Source organism: Pseudorca crassidens, chromosome 20 (genome assembly GCF_039906515.1).
Source record: "Pseudorca crassidens isolate mPseCra1 chromosome 20, mPseCra1.hap1, whole genome shotgun sequence".
Taxonomy (NCBI): domain Eukaryota; kingdom Metazoa; phylum Chordata; class Mammalia; order Artiodactyla; family Delphinidae; genus Pseudorca; species Pseudorca crassidens.
In genome coordinates, this window is record NC_090315.1 from 52,724,726 (window position 1) to 52,746,343 (window position 21,618).

Sequence of the window (21,618 nt, forward strand, 5' to 3'; positions counted from 1 at the left end):
GTGGTCTGGCATCTGAGAGCTGTAGCTTGCTCTACAACCTCGGATGGGTCTCATTTCTATTTAATTGTTTTGATGTCAGAACAGAGAACTTGGGCTTAGTGACAAGGAGACTCGGGTTTAAATCCCATCAGTTCCCACTGCTAGTACTTAGCTTTTCTGAGCCTCGGTTTCCAATGACCAGCAGGATAACCTTGATCTTTCTGAGCCTTCATTTCTGAGCCTGTCTTCATGATGGGAGTATGATGTTGGCAGGATAAAATGAGATATATGTAAGGTGTCTGGCACAGTGCTTGACGAAGAGCAACTGGCCAGTAAGAGATGGTTCCCCTTCCGTCTGTTCTCTTAGTCTCCAGACCCTCTACTGTTCTGTAGCTTGAGGCAGTGGTTAAGATTGTGGACCCTAGAGCCAGGGGATGTTGTTTCAAATCTAGTTTCTGTTGTTGCTGTATGACTTTGGGCGGTTACATAACTTCTCTGTGCCTCAGTTCATTCTTCTGGAAAACAAGGATGAAAGAGCACCCTCTTCATGGAGGTCGGGATGCAGATCGAATGAGCTGGTATTTGCTGAGCGTGGAGAACCCTGCCCAGCACACAGGAAGTTCTGTGCAGATGACATTGGATAAATAAATCTATACTCTTCACCACCTAGCCCTACCGCTTCTCACCTGAGAGCCTCTGCAGTGAGCTTGGTGCAGCCTGAGCAGAGGAAAAGTTTAAATATTCACCTTGCAGACAACTGGTGGGCAGAGCTGAGAATGGCTGGGAAACCTGGGTGTTCCGCAGCCTCGCCGAGGCCCTGGGAGCAGGGAGGCTGAATGTCTCCAGGCATCCAGAGCTTCCGATCCTGCTATCAAGGGTGGGGGATTATTTTCTCTTCCTGCATCTCTGATTCACAGAAGACTGTTAGTCATACCCTCACCTACGGGATCCCACGTACTAAACCCATAGGCTCTGATGTCAACCTCGACTCAGAAAGGAGGAAGTGGATTATGGTCAAGGCCATAACTGACCAAATTAGAAGAAGGAAATTTTTAGAGCGCTGGCTCTCAGCAGAGGCTGCACGTTTGAATTACCCAGGGAGCTTATAAAATATATACTAATAACCAGACCCCACCCTGGTTTGAAATAAAACATGTGATATTAAGAGAGTCTGAGCATCCCAGGGGCCTCAGCCTCTGCATCGCGGGGAGTGGAGTGGCGCCATGAAGGATGAACTACATCAGTGGTTTCTCAGCTTGAGCTGCATCAGGGTCTGCTGGAAGGCTTGAACTCCGAGTACCGGGCTCCACCCCCAGAGGTTCTGATTCTTCAGGTCCGGGGTGGGGCCTGAGAACCTGCATGTCTAACAGGTCTCCAGAGGAGGTGACGCTGCTGGTGCTGGCAGCTCATACGGAGAAGCACTGAGCTGTATAATAGATAAAATCAATCAATGGAAGATATTATCTGCCAAGGCTTCCCAAAAAATGTGTCTACGGCTTTTTTGGATTAAAAAAAAAAATCCACACTTACACCTTGAGCAATTGAAGAATGCCAGTCTCAATCAACCTTCACTTTTTTCCTCCTTCTCTCTCTCCTCCCTCAGTCACCATCCCCTGAAGCTTCTCACTGTTGAGAGTCTCCGCACATGCATGTTACACAGAGCGTCATGCGTGGTTCAAGAGTTTTGCAGCGACAAACGAGATAAAGAAAAAGAGGCGCTGACTGATTCTGAGAGTGTGCTAGAGGAAAACATGGAATGTTCTTTGATGCCTTTGGTGGCGGGTCACGTGGATCGGCCCACACAGTGGCATGTGAACTTCCCCCTCTTACAACAATTGAGTCAACTGAATTGTTGAGCAGGCAAATGACAGCACTGATCTGGGGAACAAGAAAAATTTCTAAACCTGTGTCTGAATCCCAGCGTGGGAGTTTGTATTGTCATAAGAAAGGCATACGGAGGGCTCAGGTAGCCAATGTACTAGATTTTGTGATAACATTCATTTAGCTCTCCTAGTCCAAGGGCCTCTCTGCCTTGATGAAGATGAAAAAGTAAACTGACAGTTCTTTGGAGGAAAACAACCTGACCTCACCATTTCCTCCAGGCGTCTTCTCTAGATATCCCCAAGCTCATTCTCTTACATTCTTTGACTGCTAGAATGGTTTGTGGTTTCTAGGAGCTGTTTAAATGTGAAAACAGCTCTTGGGAGAGGTAAACCTAATTTTTTTTATAAGTGATTTCGGAAATGGTCAAGTTCTCAATCGAAAATTCCATTTTTCAGTAAATGTAGGGAAATGTGTAAACTCTCATTCTCTTTGGGAGGCTTTTCAAATAGATTTTCTTTAGACCAGCTAAGAACCAGCCCGTGTGACCTAGAAATCGTGGAACTGGAGCGACCACGGGGATCATCAAGTTCAAGTTCCCGTTTCATCTAGTCTCTCTCCCCAACACATCGTCCACATGCACTTGAGTGCATGCCCCTTATTTTCTGCATATTTGCAAGACTGCAGCGCACCAATGGGGTTTTATCCCAGTGGTTCAGTGGTTGGTATTGGCATTCTCACCCTATTGGTTTAGGTGTATGACTGTACTTTTAATAGTATATTTATTTTCTAAATATCTGTTGCCTCTAGGGGAATGCAAGCTCCAAAATGATAGGGACTGTCTATAACTTGTTCACCTTTATCTTTCCAGGACCTCTCAGTGTCTAATCTATTTGCGGCAGTCATGAAATAGCCCTATAATGATGGAATGAATGACAATGAAGTGACAGAGAGACTGAGATGATAAGGATGACTAGGAATCAACCAGGAGAAAAGACAAGGGAGAGGGCTGCAGGCTGTGAAACCTGCATGTGTGCCAATGTCCTGTGGTGAGAGGGGGTGGCATTTAGGAAGGACTAAGCATTTTTCCATATGCTCAGTCCTTCCAAAGCTAGAGTTCTGGTATATGATGACAAACAAGGCTGAGGAGGTAGAGAATATCTGTATCATAGAGGTCCTTTTTTTTTTTAATATTTATTTATTTATTTGGCTGCTCTGGGTCTTAGATGCGGCACGTGGGATCTTAGTTGCGGCATGCATGCAGGATCTAGTTCCCTGACCAGGGATGGAACCCAGGCCCCTGCATTGGGAACACGGAGTCCCAACCGCTGGACCACCAGGGAAGTCCCATAGAGGCCCTTTTAAGCCATCCTTTCTTTGTCTCCTGTTTACTTGAGTCTCTGATGGCTGAAGCCTGAATCTCAGTGCCCTGATAGGAGCATCTATCCTGAATTCCCACTTAGTGGGTAACCAGAATTTCGACCAGTCTCAGTCCTAATTCCAGAGCAGTCGTGTTATAAGCTGCCAGTTAATGAGTACTGAGTATGTACCAGACAGTGTACTAAGTCTTTTATATAAATGTATCTGCTCCTCTAATTGTTTGTCTGCTGTGCCCAGCTTTTCTGGAATAGGATCTTGCTTTGAACTGCCAGTCTATTGATAAGAGTCAAATTTCAGGGACCCCCAAACAACTCCCTTCTAACTATTGGCCCTGCATTTCCTACTGTCTGTGCTCTGCTTGAGGGGACCCCAACAGCCCTGGAATTAGGACTGAGTTGGTTGAAATTTGTTCACCCATCTAAACTGAGACAAAGCTATCTGGAGTGGATCGATGAAGCCTTCCATATTGATGTCAAGGACCCATGGTTTTCTCTAAGATTTCCATGTCAGCAACTTGAGTGCTTAGTGGGATGGACAAAAAGACTAATAGCAGAGTGGCCGTGGAGTCAGGGACAGCTGGTCTGACCCCAGATTTATCACTTACAAGGTACATAACCTTGGACAGGTTCCTTTCCCTCTCTGAATCCCCATTTTCATGTATAAAAGGGAAACAAAAAAAATGTATTCCAAAAGTGGTCTAAGGGTGTAAGGAAGCACTTTCACCCAGTACCTGGCACACGGTGAGAGGCAGGAACCACAGATGCTGTTGCTGCCACACTGCTAGATGCAGGGAAGGGAGGGAGAGCCTTGCTGCCGAGCTCTTACATTCTACAGAGGGAAGGGAAAATCAGTTAAAAACAAGTAGGGCTTCCCTGGTGGTGCAGTGGTTGAGAGTCCGCCTGCCGATGCAGGGGACACGGGTTCGTGCCCCGGTCCGGGAAGATCTCACATGCCGCGGAGCGGCTAGGCCCATGAGCCATGGCCGCTGAGCCTGCGCATCCGGAGCCTGTGCTCTGCAACGGGAGAGGCCACAACAGTGAGAGGCCCGCGTACCGCAAAAAACAAACAAACAAACAAAAAACAAATACATGCAAATCTCCATTTACTGCTGTTGCTGGGAGACTGGATTGTCTTGTTCATTTTATGTTCTGGGTCTGCAGGTAAATTGCAGAATCCTTTTTATTGAAAATTCACTCCTTCTTCCACAAGTATTTACTGAGTCCATGCTATTTGCTAGGCACGTGGGAGAAATGAGGCTAACTTAGATGCTGATCTTACATTCACCTTGGGACTTGGAGGACGGAGGGTACAGATTTTCTATAAACGTGAGGGACGGCACTTCTCTGCTTAAATACAGAATGCTGAGCATTATTCACTTTAGAAATCACTGAGGATCTTGCAAGGGCCTCTCACTGCCTGAGTGAATTATTTAAGAACTAAAAGAGGCGGTAGGGATGCTGTAAATAGATATGTGCTGAACTCGTGTTTACTACCCATCATTATTTATATAATAATACGAATTATAATATAATATTACATATACTACTTGTATATTATGCTAGTTATATGTGCATGTATATTACATATGCACATATAATAATATTAATTTATTATTATACTAATTATATAGTGCGAATGGAATACTATATGCTAGGTATTATTATATATGCATATATAATACTAATTGTACATATATACATATAATGCATATCACAGGTTACTCTAATTATATATACATAATTGTTCTAATTATATATACAGTTGTCCCTCGGTACCCACAGGGTGGTAGTGCCCAAGACCACCCCCTTCCCCCCACAGATACCAAAATCCAAGGACGCTCAAGTCCGTGGTGTAGTATTTGCATACAACCTACGCACATCCTCCCGTGTACTTTAAATCATCTCAAGATCACTTATAATACCTAATACAATGTAAATTCTACATAAATAGTTGCCAGCATGTGGCAAATTAAAGTTTTGCTTTAGGGAACTTTCTGGAATTTTTTTTTTCCTGACTATTTTCGAACCATGGTTGGTTGACTCCACGGATGCAGAATCCATGCATACGGAGGGCCAACTATAATTATAATATATAATACATTTATGTATTATATATCACATATAATGTTCATATATATTACATAATAATTTAAATATGTAAGTAACCCAGTTACTTATATCATTTCATTTTACTACCACATGTATCTTTCTCCTTAAAACGGAAATGGTAAAATTCTGCTTGGGCCAGAGACTAGATATGCTCATTAAACCTATGCTTTATTCCCACTCTGCAAAGCTAAAGAACGTAGAAATCTGCGAAATGACGAGGGGCTTCCCCATTACACCAAACCCCTCTCGTTTCTCACGCATCTGTTCAACAAGGTTTACCAAACATCTGCTCCGTGCCAGACTCTGCCCTCCGCACTGGGGTCTGGAGCCACGTGCGGCACCGTCTCTGACCCCCTGGAGCTCACAGACGGGTCAGGGAGCAGCCCCCGCAGGCCGCGGTGGCCACTGTCCTGGAGGAAGGTCAATGGTGGCACAACAAGAGGCAAGAGACTCTGCCTGGGATGCTGGGAAAGATTTCTAGAAGACGATATGCCTCAGGGGGAGTGGCTGTGATCTGCAGAAGACACTGGAAGGCCAGGCCATGACAGGAAGGGGAAGGTGTGTGGGAAAACCAGCACTGCTGCAAAACAGCATGAGATGTTCTGGAGAGTAGGCAGTGGACATGCTTCCACGGCTGATATCGCCATAATAATGTGAAGAAAAATGTAACAGGAGTCCCAGTAGCAATGATAGCAAGTGTTTATTAAACATTCACTATTCCAAGCCCGTGGATGCATAATGTCATATAATCCCACAACAATCTTCGTGTTCATATAGTATTGTGTATAATGCATATTAAGACAAGTGGTCAGAGGAGCTGATACTTTCCTCAAGGTCACTCAGCTGGTGAGTACAGCACATCAAGGTCTACCACATCATACCCTAATGACCTTGACCCAGGTCCCTAACCTCCGTAAACCTCAGCTCCTTCCTCAGTAAAATAAGGTTGAAGGCTCATTCTGAGAACGCTATGGGATGAGAGTCATGACCAATGTCAGTGATGACTCACGTCTGTGTGTTAGGGAGTGGATATTGGAAAAGTGGAGGGCAATCATGTTAGTGAGGTAGACTGGGTCAGATCCCAGAGGGCTGGCCTTGTGCCGTCAAGTAAAGGGTGTGCATTTCATTCTGAAGGCCATGACAGGCACTGGGAAGCTTTGAAACAAATAACGAAATGCTCAGTGTTGTGTTTAAGAAAAATCACTCTGAAGTGCACGTGGAAACAGCCAGGCCGGTTAGAAAGGTGTTGTCGTAATCCAGGGGAGGAAGTGACAGTCCCAAGAGATGTTGAGTGGAAACAACAAAGGTGCTAATTGGATGTGGGAAGAGGGAGGAAGAGGGGTCCAGGATGACCCCCAGATTCCTGGCTTTAGAGATGAGTGAGTGGTGCAGTTCCATCCACCGAGGCAGCAAATGCAGTGAGAGGAGTGTTATGGGTTGAATTGTGTCCCCCCACCCCCATCCAATTCATAAGTTGAAATCCTAAACCCCAGCACCTCAAAACAGGCCCTTATTTGGAGGTAGGGTCTTCACAGAGGTCAAGTTAAATGAGGTCATGAGGGTGAGTGCTAATCCAATATAACTGGTGTCCTTACAAGAATGGGAAATGTGGACGCAGACTGGCATAGAGGAAAGACCAATGCGAAGAGACCTAGGGAGAACACCACCACCTACAAGCCAGGGAGGGATGCCTGGATCAGATCCCTCCCTCACAGCCATTAGAAGGAGCCAACCCTGCTGATACCTTGATTTCAGACCTCTAGCCTCCAGAACTGTGAAACAATAAAGTTCTGTTTTTTAAGCTGCCCAGTTTGCGGTACTTTGTTCTGGCAGCCCTAGCAAGCTAATATGAGGAGTAACTCACTTGGAGATAGCCATGAGTTATGTTTTGGATGAGCTGAATTTGATGTGTGGTTTCTGGAGAGCCAGGTGAAGACAGATGCCAAAATGGTACTTCAGTACACAAGTCTGGGACTCGGTGGGACTAGAGATAGAGATTAAGATGTATCAGGCATCTCTGCTGCTCCAGCATCTACAGCACAGTGTGATGAGGTAGCACATAGTAGGAATTTGAAAAGGAGTTGAGTGGATAAACGTCAGGTTTGCTTAAGGACAGAGGAGGGGCCACATGGCTATGAGAACCAGTTCCAAGCTCCCACGCCAGAACTAACAAGGTTAGCTCAAGCCCTGTCGAATTTTTGAGGATCGTCATGGTGGTTGATGATATTTACACTCACTAGGAAGGAGAGTCCCTTTTTTTGTTCTTCAAAATCAGGGGATAAAAAATTTAACCAAATACCAAAGCTCTTCTTAGAACAGAGAACTATAGCCTGTCTGGAGTCTCAGGTTCACGCCCATGTTCTGAAATATTGACCTCCAAGTGAGTGTGTCAGTAATGTGTCTATTTTAGGCAGCAACTTAAAAGTCTGCTTAGCTTTAAATGCCAAAATAAGTAGACAGCACGCATGGCATAATAGAAAATGGCAGTAGCTGGAAGTCAGGAGACCTTGCTTTGAATCTCAGGTCTGCCTCTGAAGAATTGGGTTACCTTAACCTTTCAGAGTCCCCTCTCCCTGGTCTATAAAACAATAAGGAGGGGGTAATTGGATGATCTTGCAACTCTGACATTCTCTGATTCTCTCAATATTGCCTCTAATAGCAAATGTTGGGAAAATTCACGTTTCCACAAATTGACCTTCCAACCTGATTGAGTCTGCCAACATGAAGACACGTAAATAAAGTGAGAGGCTGTAATTCATATCACAGATGCCTTTGGTAGAATAATTTCCCTCCTTAATAATTTCTGCCTTCTTAAGATGGTAGATGGAACACTGCAGAGGGACAGGACTTGGTTTTAGGACGCATCTTAATTAGCAGCAAATTGGGTTTTACTGGAAGGTTTCTGAATGCACACGATCACAGTATTTTGTCCAATGACTTAAACTTCTAACGATATTGAAAAAGGATATGGGAAGATCAACCATTCCTAACTACATCTGTGATTTCTCTTGGACCATTCGAGATTTAAACCTCATGCAATGGCATTTTCTTTACACACCTGGACATCTCAGCCCTGGGTGTAATAAGCCAATAAGGGGTACAGATGATTAAGACTGATTACCTATTAAGTGTCGTGTTTTGTGCCAGGTGCTGGACCTATGTTACTTGTTGCCTCATTTAACGCCCCCTGTAGCAGATGCTGTCAGCCACTCCATACCTTTTCTGCACTCAACGTGCTGAAGGTTGCTTACTTAGGGCTCCTGACTGGCTGTGGAAGCACGTTTGGCCTCTGAGGACAAAGACGTGCCTAAGAGTCACTGCTGCAGAAGCAACCCTCAACCGGTATCAGACAGAAATTTGGTGGATAAATACTCCAGCTTCCTCACTACTTGGTTTGGATATGTCCGGGCGTATTCTACACTTGCTCATGGAGTTCCTCAGAGGGATTGAGTTCCAGTTAGCGTGGTGGATACTGACTTGATAAACACACCCTTTATTGGCTGCCTTCTCCCCTGGTATTTCCTGCGATCCTATTCCAGATAAAGGACTTACTCTCAAATCCTTGCCTCAGAATCTGCTTCTGGGAAATCCAAACTAAGACATCCTCCAAGATCCTAGGGAGCAGGTATTATTAGTGCTGATTTATAAACGGAGAGCCTGAGGGTCGATATGGTTAAATAACAGTTGTTATGTCTTGGTTCTGGGGTTTTGCTGGCTCACCTTCCTCTGCACCAGTGGTTCTCAACCAAGGGAAATTTCGTCCCCAGGGGACATTTTGAAATGTCTGGAGACATTGTTGGCTGTCACAACTGGGGGCTTGCTGCTGGTACCTAGTACGTAGAGGCCAGGGACGCTGCTAAACATCTCACAATGCACAGTTCAACCCCCCCCGCAACAAAGGCTAATCCAGCCCAAAAAGGTCAGCAGCGGCAAGGCTGAGAAATCCTGCTCCCCACCCAGTGAGACTAGCTGCTGGATGGTAGCTCTCTTGTGTGACTTGTCTGTTGTATTTCACTCCCAGGGCCAAGCTGTGGCTCAGCTGTGCTCCACTGTCCCCAATGTGACTGTCTTTGGAACAGCTTCTACTTTCAAGCATGAAGCCATCAAAGATTCCGTGACTCATCTCTTTGACAGAAACGCAGACTACGTGCAGGAAGTGAAAAGGTAAGACGTTTGCTATAAAGAGCACCAGGATGGTCCTTGCACTTCTCTCTTAAGGAACAGGAGCATTCATTTAGAGGAGGGCTAATAGCAATCATAACTGTAAACATATATATTACTAGTCCTGTGCTACTTCTCATGTATCCACTCATCTAATCCTCTCAACCACCTTATTATTATCCCCATTTTGGAGACGATAAACCTGAGGAACAGAGCAGTCAAGTTACAAAGCTAAATTGTGAGAGCTCCTATAACACTACTGTAACACAGAGAAGTTTACTTCTCATTCGTTCATGTAACAGCCCCAGGGAGTGTGGACTCCAACCTGGGTGTGACTGAGAGCCACCAAAGGACCAAGGTGGTGACATGATCAGATCTGGGTTTGGAAGAGTCACTGGTGCTTCACAGAGAATGAATGGGAGGGGACATCCATCTGCTGGCTGTTGTGGTCTCCCCAGGGGAGACGTTGCTTTATAACGTGATCCATATTCCACCTATGATCCTTACGGCCCTGTGCATGTCAACACAGGAAATCAGATGGAACACCCAGCTGCCGCCATGCTTTCAGGTGATGTGTGTGTCTCACGCCTGCTGATTCCCAGGCTCTGCTCCACTCACGGCTCCTGGGGGGATTCAGAGATGTCCCAGAGCCATGGTTCTGTATTTTCATTCTCCAGCACAAAATGAGAAGGTACAAAGGAATTAAGTTGTCCGGCTAGCATAGCATCATAACAAAGAAACAATTTCCTCCAAATCACTGATTAAGATGAAAAATTGAAGGGTTGGAGGATGGGAGATCTGGTTGTTTGAAGTGATAGATTTAGACCGGATTAGGTGAAACTTGGGAAGTTTTTCGGAAAGGAGAGTCTTCTGACAGTCTGAATTCTCAAATTTAAAAAGAAATTTTGAGTGTCAAGATTTGCGTGTCATTTAAGGTTGCCCCAGTATTTCCCATGTGATGTGAAAAGAAAGCTCTAAAGCTAGATACTGGAAATTTACCACCCGTTTCTCAGATGTCCAGAGGTTGCAGGCATTTTTTTTTTAAGTATAGTTGATTTACAATAGTGTGTTAGTTTCAGGTATAGGTATGTTATACATACATATATACATACATATATATTTCAGATTATTTTCCATTATAAGTTATTATAAGATATTGAATAGAGTTCCCTGTGCTATACAGTAAATCCTTGTTGCTTATCTATTTTATGTACAGTAGTTTGTAAAGACTTCCAGAATGCATCTTTGCCTACTTTTATAAACTTCCTTCCTTTAACTGGCATCTTCCAAGCTGTGGTCTGGAAAATGAACTACCACTTCCCTTCAGCCACCTTTCCTTTCACCCTCTTAAGAGATATTTCTTCAAGCATCCTTTCCTCTGTTCCTGCACTGACCTGCTTAATAAATACTGAGTACCTAGCAGGTACTCTGCTAGGGCAGGAGACCCAGCAGAAACCACCTGAGAATCACTGTCTGCATGGAGCCTGGAGCCTCGTTGGGAAGAAGGGACAAGAGATATTTTAAAAATTCATTGATTTCTACTTCTGATATGTGCTTTGGTGGAGAAATGCAAGGTGCTAGTGAAATAAACAGGCAAGTGGGGAAATCAGACATGCCGTCCATCAGCAAGTGAGATTTGGGCTGAGGACTGAGGGCTGAGAATTTGGCCAAAGGAAGAGCATTTCTGACCAAGGAGAATGGCATGTGCTAAGGCCCGGGGTCAGGAACGACTTGGTCAATTCAAGAATGTGAAAGGAGACTAGTGCAGCTGGAGGCTGTGGTCAGAGGATGTGTGCGGTAGTGGAGAGGAGGGTCGGGAGGTGGCGGCTCTTCTGAATAAGGGACAGAGGCCATAAGCAGGGAGCCTCTGCTATCCCCACGTCCCAGGTAGCTCCACCATCCCCCATCCCCTCAGTGTCCTTGACCTGCTGCCTTTAGCTCCAGATTCAGTGACTTCTTCTGATGTCGGAAGAGCAGAAGCATCTGAGACCCACCTGCCCACCACCTTCCTGCACACGTGACCTCCAACAGTTCCTTCCTTACATTTTTAAGTAGAGATTCTGGGATTAGCCTAAAAATGACTGGGAAGCTGCAAATACGTTTGTACTCTCTGTCCCACGAATCCTACGCTCAGGATATAATCCGAAAGAAAATGAAAGTCACGGGTCCACCCTGCTTGCTGCAGACCTAAGCACTGTTCCTGCTTCATTGTTAGGTGCTCAGGACATGACGACAGGGTGAATTACAGCATTGTCTGTAAAAGCGAAAATTCAGAACCAGCCCCCACTATCAACAGAAGGGAAACGGTTCGGTAGATTACACTACACCCACACACTCGAGTATTATGCAGCCCCTTAAAAAATGGTAATTATGGAGACTCTGTCAGAAAATGAAAAAAATACCTGTGGTAGCATATTGAGTGGAAAAAAAGCAGAATGCCAAATTCCAGCTACACTGTGATCACAGCTTTGTATAAATTCTTGGCGCGTGAGGGCATGAAATGAAGGGGGAAGAAAAATCCACCCACTGAGATGCAATAGGAGTGGAATGCTGAGTGATTTGTCTTCCTTTTCTGATCATGGATATTGTTTGTTACACTGTGTAACACACTGTGTAACACAACACACTGTGTTGTGTGTAATCAACTAGAAAAAATAATAACATAAAATTTCTTGGGACGAAAATTCTTTTATCAACCAGTCACTCAGTAAGCTTCTTTTGAATATGTTTGCATCCTAGAGCCAGGCATTATAAAGGGAATAGGGGAAAAAATATATATAATACAGACATAACCTTTATGTCACTTCCCCCTTCTCTGTTCCGGAGGAGAGAGAAGAGGACGCTTGAAACCAAGTGGAAGAGTTAGAAGCCTTGAATTGTGTGCATCTGACTGTAAGGGCTTTAAAAATAAAGAGGGGGGCTTCCCTGGTGGCGCAGTGGTTGAGAGTCCGCCTGCTGATGCAGGGGGCAAGGGTTCGTGCCCCGGTCTGGGAGGATCCCGCGTGCCGCGGAGCGGCTGGGCCCGTGAGCCATGGCCGCTGAGCCTGCGCGTCCGGAGCCTGTGCTCCGCAACAGGAGAGGCCACAACAGTGAGAGGCCCGCGTACCGCAAAAAAAAAAAAATAAATAAAGAGGGAAGAAAGACCAGAGAGCACGCCAAGGTGGACAGCCCCAAGGAGGTGCTTGAAGAGTGGGAACTCTTTTAGTCGGTACAGAGAGGTAGGGAGCGAGTCCCAGGCAAGGCGAGGGGGGCACCAGGCTTTGTCTGTCTCCTCCCACTCTGCTGAGCATTTCAGTGAGCATTGTAGGCGCATCCTGAAAGATGAAAATTCCTTATCTTATATAAAGAAACTGAGACCTAGTGGAAATTAACAAGAGTCTAGCCACCAGGAGAGAACAGACAGAAAGCGATCAAGAAAGGATTCCTAGAAGTGGTACTACGTGCACGTGGGAACCGTCAATAGTAAACTTTTACTAAGCAGCCTACTGTGCGCCAGGCACAGTGCTGGGCACTCTGACATCACCTCATCCCTCTGTCATGAGCTTGGAGGTGATGGTTAAAGCTAAGGCACAGATGAGTTCTCAGAGAAAGGGAAGTCTGAACGAGAAGAATTGTGTGGAGAGCCAAGGACCCAACTGGAAATGAAAGTTACAGTAAAGGGGAATTAATTTCTCGACAAAGTTGAAGGGCTGCTTACCCAGTAACGGCTCTATTGCAACTACCACCACTCAAGAGAAATTCTCCACTGATCCGAGTGGATGGGAAGCAAAGAGGCAGTATTCTCAATAAAGGAGCGAGGGGTTGGGGACCAAGGAAGGACAGATAGGAAAGTCTCGGATCAGCAATCCCAAAATATCTTGATGCTGAATTTGGCCCAGAGAATCTCTGAGCTGCGGCTATTTCTGTTTGCTGTTTAAGTCTGCAGAGATTTACGACAGAGGGAGAAAGCAGAATAGGAACTGTTGCCTTTAACCCTCTGCCCTTACCCTCTCTGCTTTTATGTAATTACGACTACACAAATGCAGGCAAGGCAGACACTCCCAGAAATTGGGGAGCGGGGGTGAGCTAAGAAATGAGGATGTCCTCTGTGCCTCTGATGGGCTACCTGCTCTGCTTGTGATATTCATGATTATGCCATTAAAAGACGCTGCTAAGGGGCTTTCCTGGTGGCGCAGTGGTTGAGAGTCCGCCTGCTGATGCAGGGGACGCGGGTTCGTGCCCTGGTCTGGGAAGATCCCACATGCCGCGGAGCGGCTGGGCCCATGAGCCATGGCCGCTGAGCCTGTGCGTCCGGAGCCTGTGCTCTGCAACGGGAGAGGCCACAACAGTGAGAGGCCCGCATACCGCAAGAAAAAAGATGCTGCTAAGGTGCTTTTCAGTGTAAGGATGACCAAGGGAGGACCTGACCCTAGCTTACTTGCGGGGCCTGGAGCAATTTAAGTAGACCCACTATCCAGTTCAGTCTGATCCACTGATTGGGCTTAGAAGAACTGAACAGGGGATGGAGCGCTTTTCAATTCTGCAGCTCTCACCTGAAGGGACAGTGCTGGCCTCTAAGGGAGCAATGTCTGCTTAAAGGTTTGACTTCTACAGCAGAGTGTCCTCACCCTCAGGGCCCTGGGAGTGACACCTGCCTCTACCCAGCTTCTCTTCCACAGAATCCATCTCCTCCCCTGCTCTTGGCCCCCAGTTCACCACTGACCTCCTAAAGGATGCAGTGACAGCAACGGGGAGTGAATTTGTGGCTTATTTGACCCCTGTGCATGGCCAAACCCTGTCTTGCCCGATTCAGCTATAGAAATGCCAAGAGAGATGTGGGAGGAGCAGGTGGCCTGGATATGCAGGAGACCTGCAGTATCTCCTTCCAGTGTAAAGCCCAGTAGAGCAACCCCCAGCTTTGCTCAGCCCTTGCTGGGAGCTAGAAGTGGCAGTGGTGGTCACCCCTGGGCTGGCCACAGCCCACCCTATAAAACCCTACTCCATCTCTGGGGCCCTCACTTAGTTTCTGGATGTGATGGATCAAACCAGGGTCCGCCCATTTCCCGCAGTCACCTGACCCCACTAAGCCTCAGTTTCCTCATCCATCAAATGGGTATAACAAAGGCCCTGAGTCTCAGGGTTGGCATGAGGTGTCATGAGATGAGACTTAGGAAGGCTCAGCGCTGTGCCTGGCACACAGTAGGTGCTCCTGAATGTGGGACTTTAGGAACAGCTAGAAGGTCTGACTGTCTGGCGTGGTTAGTGGGAGGTGAGGATGGGGAAGTGCGCAGAGTTCATGGTCACCCATTGCTGTGGGCGTGCCCTGCATTTCTGCAGAACCATAGTCCACAGGAGAGAGGAACAGGCCGAGGCGGGGCAGCTAGCGCAAGGAGATGTGATTGGCAGAGGAGAGAACGTGGACCCACAAGCAGACTACGGATATGAGGAGCATCTGGCACAAAGTGAGGAGAAGCGACGGGCGGGTCCATCGAGGGTACCCTGGAAGGCGTGCACAGCCTCACATATGGGAGGCTGCCCCTACGCATGCGCAGCATCCTTCGGGCAAGGGGAGAGATGTCAGGGAAATGAAGTTCATGGGGAGGACTTGATGGCCCAGGCGGGCTGTCTAGGAGAAGCAGAGCAGGATCTCACTTCCACAGGAGGGAGCAAACTTGGCAAAAATGGGTCTGGTCAAAGTGAGAAAAACAGGTGCATAGCTACCTGGCCTACGATGCAAGGTGGGGAGCTGATCAGTGGGTCTGCAGCCCAGCCCAGAGCCCCCTCAGAGTGTGTACTCAGACCTCCCGCCTGCCTCTCCAGCCTCATCGTGCAGCAAGCTCCCTCGCATCTTCTTTACTGCAGTCTTCCTGCCTACCAGGCTCCTCCCGGATGGGGCTTTTGCACATGCTGTTCCCTCCGCCTGGAACACTGTTCCCACCACTCTTTCCCTACCTACCTCCTCCAACTGCCACTCATCACTTCCCCAGGGACATCTTCTCTGGCAGCCCTGACTGGGCAAACTCTCAATTTGAACAGCTTCATAGTACCTTTGTGACACTAGACCCCATTCACTTTCAATTTAATTTTTATTTGTTTAACTATTGATTGATGTCTGCCTAATGTAACCTCTAAAAGGGGAGAAATCAAATCTGTGTGGGCTCACCATGATACCCCCTGTGCCTAGTGCGGTGCCAGTGCCAAATATGTAAGGAACAAATTAATTACTACTAAAAGAAAAACAAGGCTGCCTCGACCTCTGAGTAACTGGTTTCCAAAGTGTGGAGCTGGAATCAGCAGCATCAACATCTGGTAACTTCTTAGAAATGCAGATCCTTGGGCCCCACCCCACACCAAGTACATCAGAGCTAGGAGCAGAGGGAGAGGGAGGGCAAATCGCAGTTGTACCTTAATGAGCCCTCCAGGAGATTCTGACACCCATGCAGGTTTGAGATCCACTGCCCTAACTCCCTGGTTATGAATTTACAGATGGGACTTGAACGGACACACCCATGAGATAAGCACACTATTGGGTGGGAAGCTAAGCTGATCACTTTGGAAGAGCCTTTGTAATGGGCTGGATTTTGGTTAAGACCTGAGGGCTTTTGAAGGGCACATTCATATCAAGACTCAGGTGCTCCCTTCAGCAGCACATATACTAAAACTGGAACAATACAGAGAAGATTAGCATGGCCCGTGCGCAAGAATGACACACAAATTCGTGAAGCGCTCCACATTAAAAAAAAAAAAAAAAGACTCAGCTCTCAGGGGCATGGAGCAGTTGACTTAGTGTATGAACCCAGGAGACGCATGTGTAATTTCCTAGTTGGTGACGCTCTGGACAAAGCTGTTGACCTCAGTTAGTGGCAGCTCCTGAACTTTGCTGGGGGATGAGGGTGGGGGTAGAAAAAGTGAGCAATGTGCTAAGACAAGGTAACCCTGCAAAGGTACAAGTCTGAGGAAGGGCCATTCTTGTCTGAGCAGAGCACGGCCCAGCCAGAGCTGGGAACTCTGTAGGCAGGAATATATTCCCTACAACCCCCAGAGCCTTCCGGTTCTACTGCCCCTCCTGCATAATCTCTTTTAACCCAAGAAGCCCAGTAGATGTTTGTTAAGTGCATGAGCGAGTGAATTAATAAATGTATAAATAAATGAATGGAAGAAGGGATCTTCTTCCTAATAGAGTACAAATGTGGATTCCCTCTGGAGCCCTCCATCACTGTAGGATTTATTTCACCCTTTTCCTCTAGGAGTATGTTTATAGGTTGAACCTGGAGATTGGACGAATAGAAGTTTCCAAGTTAAATTAACGTGCCTTTATAGCTTCACTGAGAAGGGAGGTGGAGAGGGAAGAAAGCCAATCCTTGGTAGACCGGAAGCCCCATGAAGACAGGGAGCTTGCTGGTTTTCACTATTCAGCACCGTGGACAGAGCCTGGCACACACCCCAATTTCCACAAATATGAGTTGTTGATTGACTTACGGAGCAACTATTATGTGGCTGGCAATGGGCCAAGCACCACATCTGCCACCTCACTTCATTCTTAGCACAAAGAAACATGCTAGCTCCACTTTATTTTATTTTTTTTAACTTTTAAAAAATATTAATTTAATTTATTTATTTTTATTATTTTTTGGTTGCTCCAGGTCTTAGTTGCAGCACATGCTGGATCTTCGTTGCAGCATGCGGGATCCTTAGTTGCGGCATGCAGACTTCTTAGTTGCAGCATGAGGACTTCTTAGTTGTCGCAGGCATGTGGGATCTAGTTCCCCGACCAGGGATCGAACCCGGGCCCCCTGCATTGGGAGTGCGGAGCCTTACCTACTGGACCACCAGGGAAGTCCCGCTAGCTCCACTTTACAAAGGAGAAAGCTGAGGCTCAGAGAAGTTGAGCAAGGCGGTCAGACTGACTGTGATGTTCTCTGCTGGCACCACCAGCCAGGTTCTTAGCTGTCTGCGGCTTTGTGAAATTCTCAGAGTTGGACTCAGGAGGATACATCCCCCTCCCGGGCTTCTGCCCTATTTATTTCTACTCCCAGAGCTCTCTCTGTTCCTGATTCTGGCAGTAAACAGTATGACAGGGGAAGGAAAAGGGGTTGACGGTTTGGTCCCTGACAGGTTACACTATTTTACTTTGTCTTCTCACCATTTAGAATCTCTGCTGAAGGAGTGGACATTGTTTTGGATTGCCTCTGTGGGGACAACACTGGAAAAGGTCTCAGCCTTCTCAAACCACTGGGAACCTACATTTTATATGGTGAGCGCTAAACAGAAGCAGGGGACGTGGTCGGCGACAGGCAGCACCGCAACGCACGTGTGCTTACAAGGGGCTCTGAAAAATGAGATGTGTTGATATGCTGGCGTAATGAGATGGGGATGGTGTTAATATTTTAATATTTTCTATAGTATTGCTACTGTTCTCAATTATAAAAGTGCCTACTGCCCTATTATCCCATGAGCATTTCTCATTCTAAAAGAAATAAAGCAAGGCCAAGCCAAGGTAGTGACAAGATGGGACTCGACCCACAGAAGGTGGCACATGTGGAAAATACTAATAGCTTCAAAGGAAGTTACAAAAATGAAGCAATAAAACACCCATAAGAGGATGGAGAAGAGTGGCTAGGATGTGGTGGTTTTAAAAGGGAGGATCTTCACTATTGGAGATGAAGTTGCAAGGTACAGAATCTCCTTCCTCTAAACTACTCCTGTATGTCCCAATCAAGACAGAAGCCCTGGATGGACAGAGCCCATGTCTGCCTCTAATTCACTTATATGCTCTTGGGTTTGGGAGGATTCATGAGAGACATCTGGGAGCGGGTTTTCTCCAGCAGAATGAGACCCCAGAGACTCCTCTCCCCCCTCTTCTTCTCTTTGTCATAGGCAGGTAAAACAATTTAAACATTAGTCTCTGCAAAGAAAAAAGCGTATCTGAAGCCAGATGTCGCATCCCAAAGCCAAATGATCTTGGAGCTCTCCAATGCTTGAGATTTTTGGCACTCTGTCCCACGGAAGTAGAGTAGAAAATTGAGCCTTAGTTCTGCATAACTCAGAAAAAAATACTCATTTCCCTACTATTAGCTGAGACTCTTATAAAAGAGATATCTGAGAGGTATAAGTAGTCAAGCATCATTTTGTCATCATCAGATCACTGTGACAGAGAAGGAAGAAACTTTCATTGCTGGAGTGTTCTGGCATTATGAGTAGTGGCCATGTATTTGAAAGTCTTTAGCGGTGGATGCAGTTTTTAAATTATTACTATTGATAAGAGAAGCTATAAATGTCAGTGTAGGGATATTGGCTATGACTAACACGTGAGTCAAATACAGATGAGCATTTTACCCATCCTTATTCATTTACTGGTTCTATTTTTGCCCCAGTTCCATGACGTCATTTTGGTGTACACAACTTGATCATATCACGAGTATCTAATTTATTACATCAATTACTTGACTACTAAGTAATCAAAACCTAGTGCTGTGAAGCCTGCACCCTGTAAAAGTCACCCCATAGAAGAAGAAGCAGTGATTAACTGGCTACTAGTTTACCAAGGCCAAAGAACTAAGTTTAAGACATACATTGTTTTTTCATTTAACGGTTCTCTGAGAGGAACTTACTCCCAAATCTGTGGGGGGAAGGCAGAAAAGTCGCTGAAAAGGCACCACCAGGGTATAGTATCTCTTAACCCTCACCCAACCCAGAACCGCAGAAAGGGGTTTTTCCTTTCTGTAAGAGCATGTTAGGGAATCTTTCCTAACTCGACTTCCTGTCTTAACTCTGAATATTGCTTGTTCCCATCAGCAAGACTCCGTTTCCCACACCATTGGTCTCGAGTGGTTTTCACCTTTCTGCCCAGACCTCTTTGGAGCTTACACGTGGGTCACACCATTTCCTTGGCTTGTGAACCTATTTTCACCCTCATCTGCTCCTCTGGACCCCATCTTTCCATCCATCTAAATTCTAATCCAGCCCCGCCTCTCTCCACTACTTAAATGCCCAGCCAAGGTCAGCTCCCCAAGCCCCTCACTTGCGGAGGAATCAAATTCATGCCATGAAGTAATCTCACAAAGGAGTTCATTTCTCGGTCTCAGAGAATGGCACCAACAAGACATTTCGGCAACTCATCATTTTATTAGAATGGTGGCTTAAATCACATTTTTGCCACGTGACCTATTGTCCAACGTTATGAAATAGTCACCTTGAGAAATGTTACTTCCTCTCTGATCCAGTGATACTTAGTTAAAATTAAGTCAACTCGACACCAACCACACCCTCTCATTCCCTTATTTTTCCAAGGCTGACCTAAATTTCCTTTCAAGTTCTTGACAGTTCTGGGCCAGACAACTGCCATTCTTCCACGCAAAGCAAGAGATGCTGATTTTCGTTAGCTTGATTTGGGAATCTTCCACTTGCAGGTTCATCCAACATGGTGACTGGAGAGACCAAGAGCTTCTTTAGCTTTGCAAAATCAGTAAGTATCCATGCACGTCCAAAGTACGCTGGTGGTGTGGTGCTTGGCATGTTGTGAGCTCTTCCGTCTAAGGACATGGACCGAATAGCCTAAATCTTGTTTGTCCTTCATCTGCATCATTCATTTGCAAGAAAGCCTGCATTCTCAACCTGCTCACCACACATGGACAGGACTGTGACTTGGGCCACTTTTGTCCAAATGAAGCAGAGAAATGAGAGTGCCCGAGAAACTCCAGAAAACTGTATTTTGATTTCAACAGAGATTGTTTAAGTGTTGGTATTTTTAATCACTGGTCAAGAATAAACTTAGCATTCGTGCACTCTACTTGGTCCACAGAGAGACCAGCCTTTCAGTCTGGCCACTTTCTGACCGGGTCTCTAGGGCTACTTGAGATTTCTCTGTAGCCCCATCCTACTGGCTTGGAGAGACAATAGAACTCGACACTTTTCGCAAGCTCCTGGGCTGATTTTTTGACACAGGCAAGTGTGTGAACCACTAGCTTACGTGCTCATGCTCTGAACACAGTGGTTATTGTGTCTGCAGTTGTGAAGCTGCATCCCTGGGCACTCACCCCACCACGAACCTCCTCAGGTCTACATTCCCACCTGGAGCCACACTTACTAGAATTAAACTAATCTGGGCTTGAACTTCCATGTTTACGCCTGTCCCCACCACAGGGGCCGCCATGTCCCATCAGAGCTTGCCTTTGTCCTCCCTCCTCTTAGCCTCCTTAGCAGCCAGTGAGGCACTGATGGATTCACTCGCTTTGCAAGCATCTTCTGAGCACCTACTACTTGTGGTGCTGTGCCAGGCACCAGGGTACCACAGCAAATGAGACAGATGCATTTGAGGCCCTCGGGACTCTTGCGTTCTAATGAAGGAGATGATGAAATAAGTAACACATATTAATAAGATGATGGTAAATAGTCATAAAATCTCTGAAAGGGATGAAAGCAGGGTGCTGAAGTAGAAGACAGAAGAATGGGGTGGAAGCATGGTGAATAGGGTGGTCAGACAAAGCCAGGGAAAGGGGTTTAGAATTGACTCTTTGTGGCACTGTGGGATATTCATATGCCCCCAAAGTGCCAGCACTGGCTGCCAAAGGCTTCCTCTCCAAACACTCCCTGATTCTGGAATGATTAGTACCCCCGGCCCTGTGAGACTAGAATTAAAGGGCCTCGGTTTGCACTTGAGCTTTAAAGTTCAGGTCAAGGTTATCGCAACTTCGGGATGAACAGGGGAGCAAGAATGGAGTCTAGTGAAGGATGATGCTGTCTGGAGCGCGTCCCCTGACGACAGGCTTTGTGTCACTCGCAGCTGTTTTGTTGCTGTGGCTGCAATTAACGTGATGCTGACGGCCTGCTGTAGGGAACCAAATTGGTCCCAAATTACATACAATTGTAAGAAGTGTTTTCCCTTTCTCCCCTACGTGCACAATCACAACACACAGCGTTAATGAAATAATTGTCGTGTGCCCACGTTCAGGGAAGGCGCTCGTGAAAACAGCCACGATGGAGAGTAACATTCTCCTGCTTAAAGCAAGGGTGCTGATTACCAGAAGGCTGTATAGCTGGGGGTCAGGAATAAAGACTGTTCCCTTTCAGAGGCCGGGTTCGTGTCAGTTGTTCAGTTAGAAGCAAACTGAAGGTAGGGCATGCTGAGGAGTGGGGTGATGACTTTGTTCTGGAAGGTTCTAGAAGGCATTTTCTTCTATACATTGGAGAA

At 46.3% G+C, this 21,618-nt stretch overlaps 1 protein-coding gene, 1 long non-coding RNA gene and 1 other non-coding gene across 4 annotated transcripts in view; 2 read left to right on the forward strand and 1 right to left on the reverse strand.

Moving 5' to 3' along the window:
* Nucleotides 1-21,618, reverse strand: part of LOC137215338 (uncharacterized) — a 234,144-nt gene that overhangs the window by 180,423 nt on the left and 32,103 nt on the right. The window lies entirely within an intron of this gene.
* Nucleotides 1-21,618, forward strand: part of VAT1L (vesicle amine transport 1 like) — a 148,387-nt gene that overhangs the window by 53,004 nt on the left and 73,765 nt on the right. For both annotated transcript variants that reach the window (XM_067720439.1, XM_067720438.1), the window contains exons 4-6: nt 9,310-9,452; nt 17,579-17,682; nt 19,838-19,893. In XM_067720439.1, the coding sequence (XP_067576540.1) occupies nt 9,310-9,452; nt 17,579-17,682; nt 19,838-19,893 (303 nt within the window). The remainder of the gene's footprint in view (nt 1-9,309; nt 9,453-17,578; nt 17,683-19,837; nt 19,894-21,618) is intronic.
* Nucleotides 16,060-16,166, forward strand: LOC137215810 (U6 spliceosomal RNA). Its single transcript, XR_010939444.1, has one exon. It is a non-coding gene; the product is annotated as a U6 spliceosomal RNA (small nuclear RNA).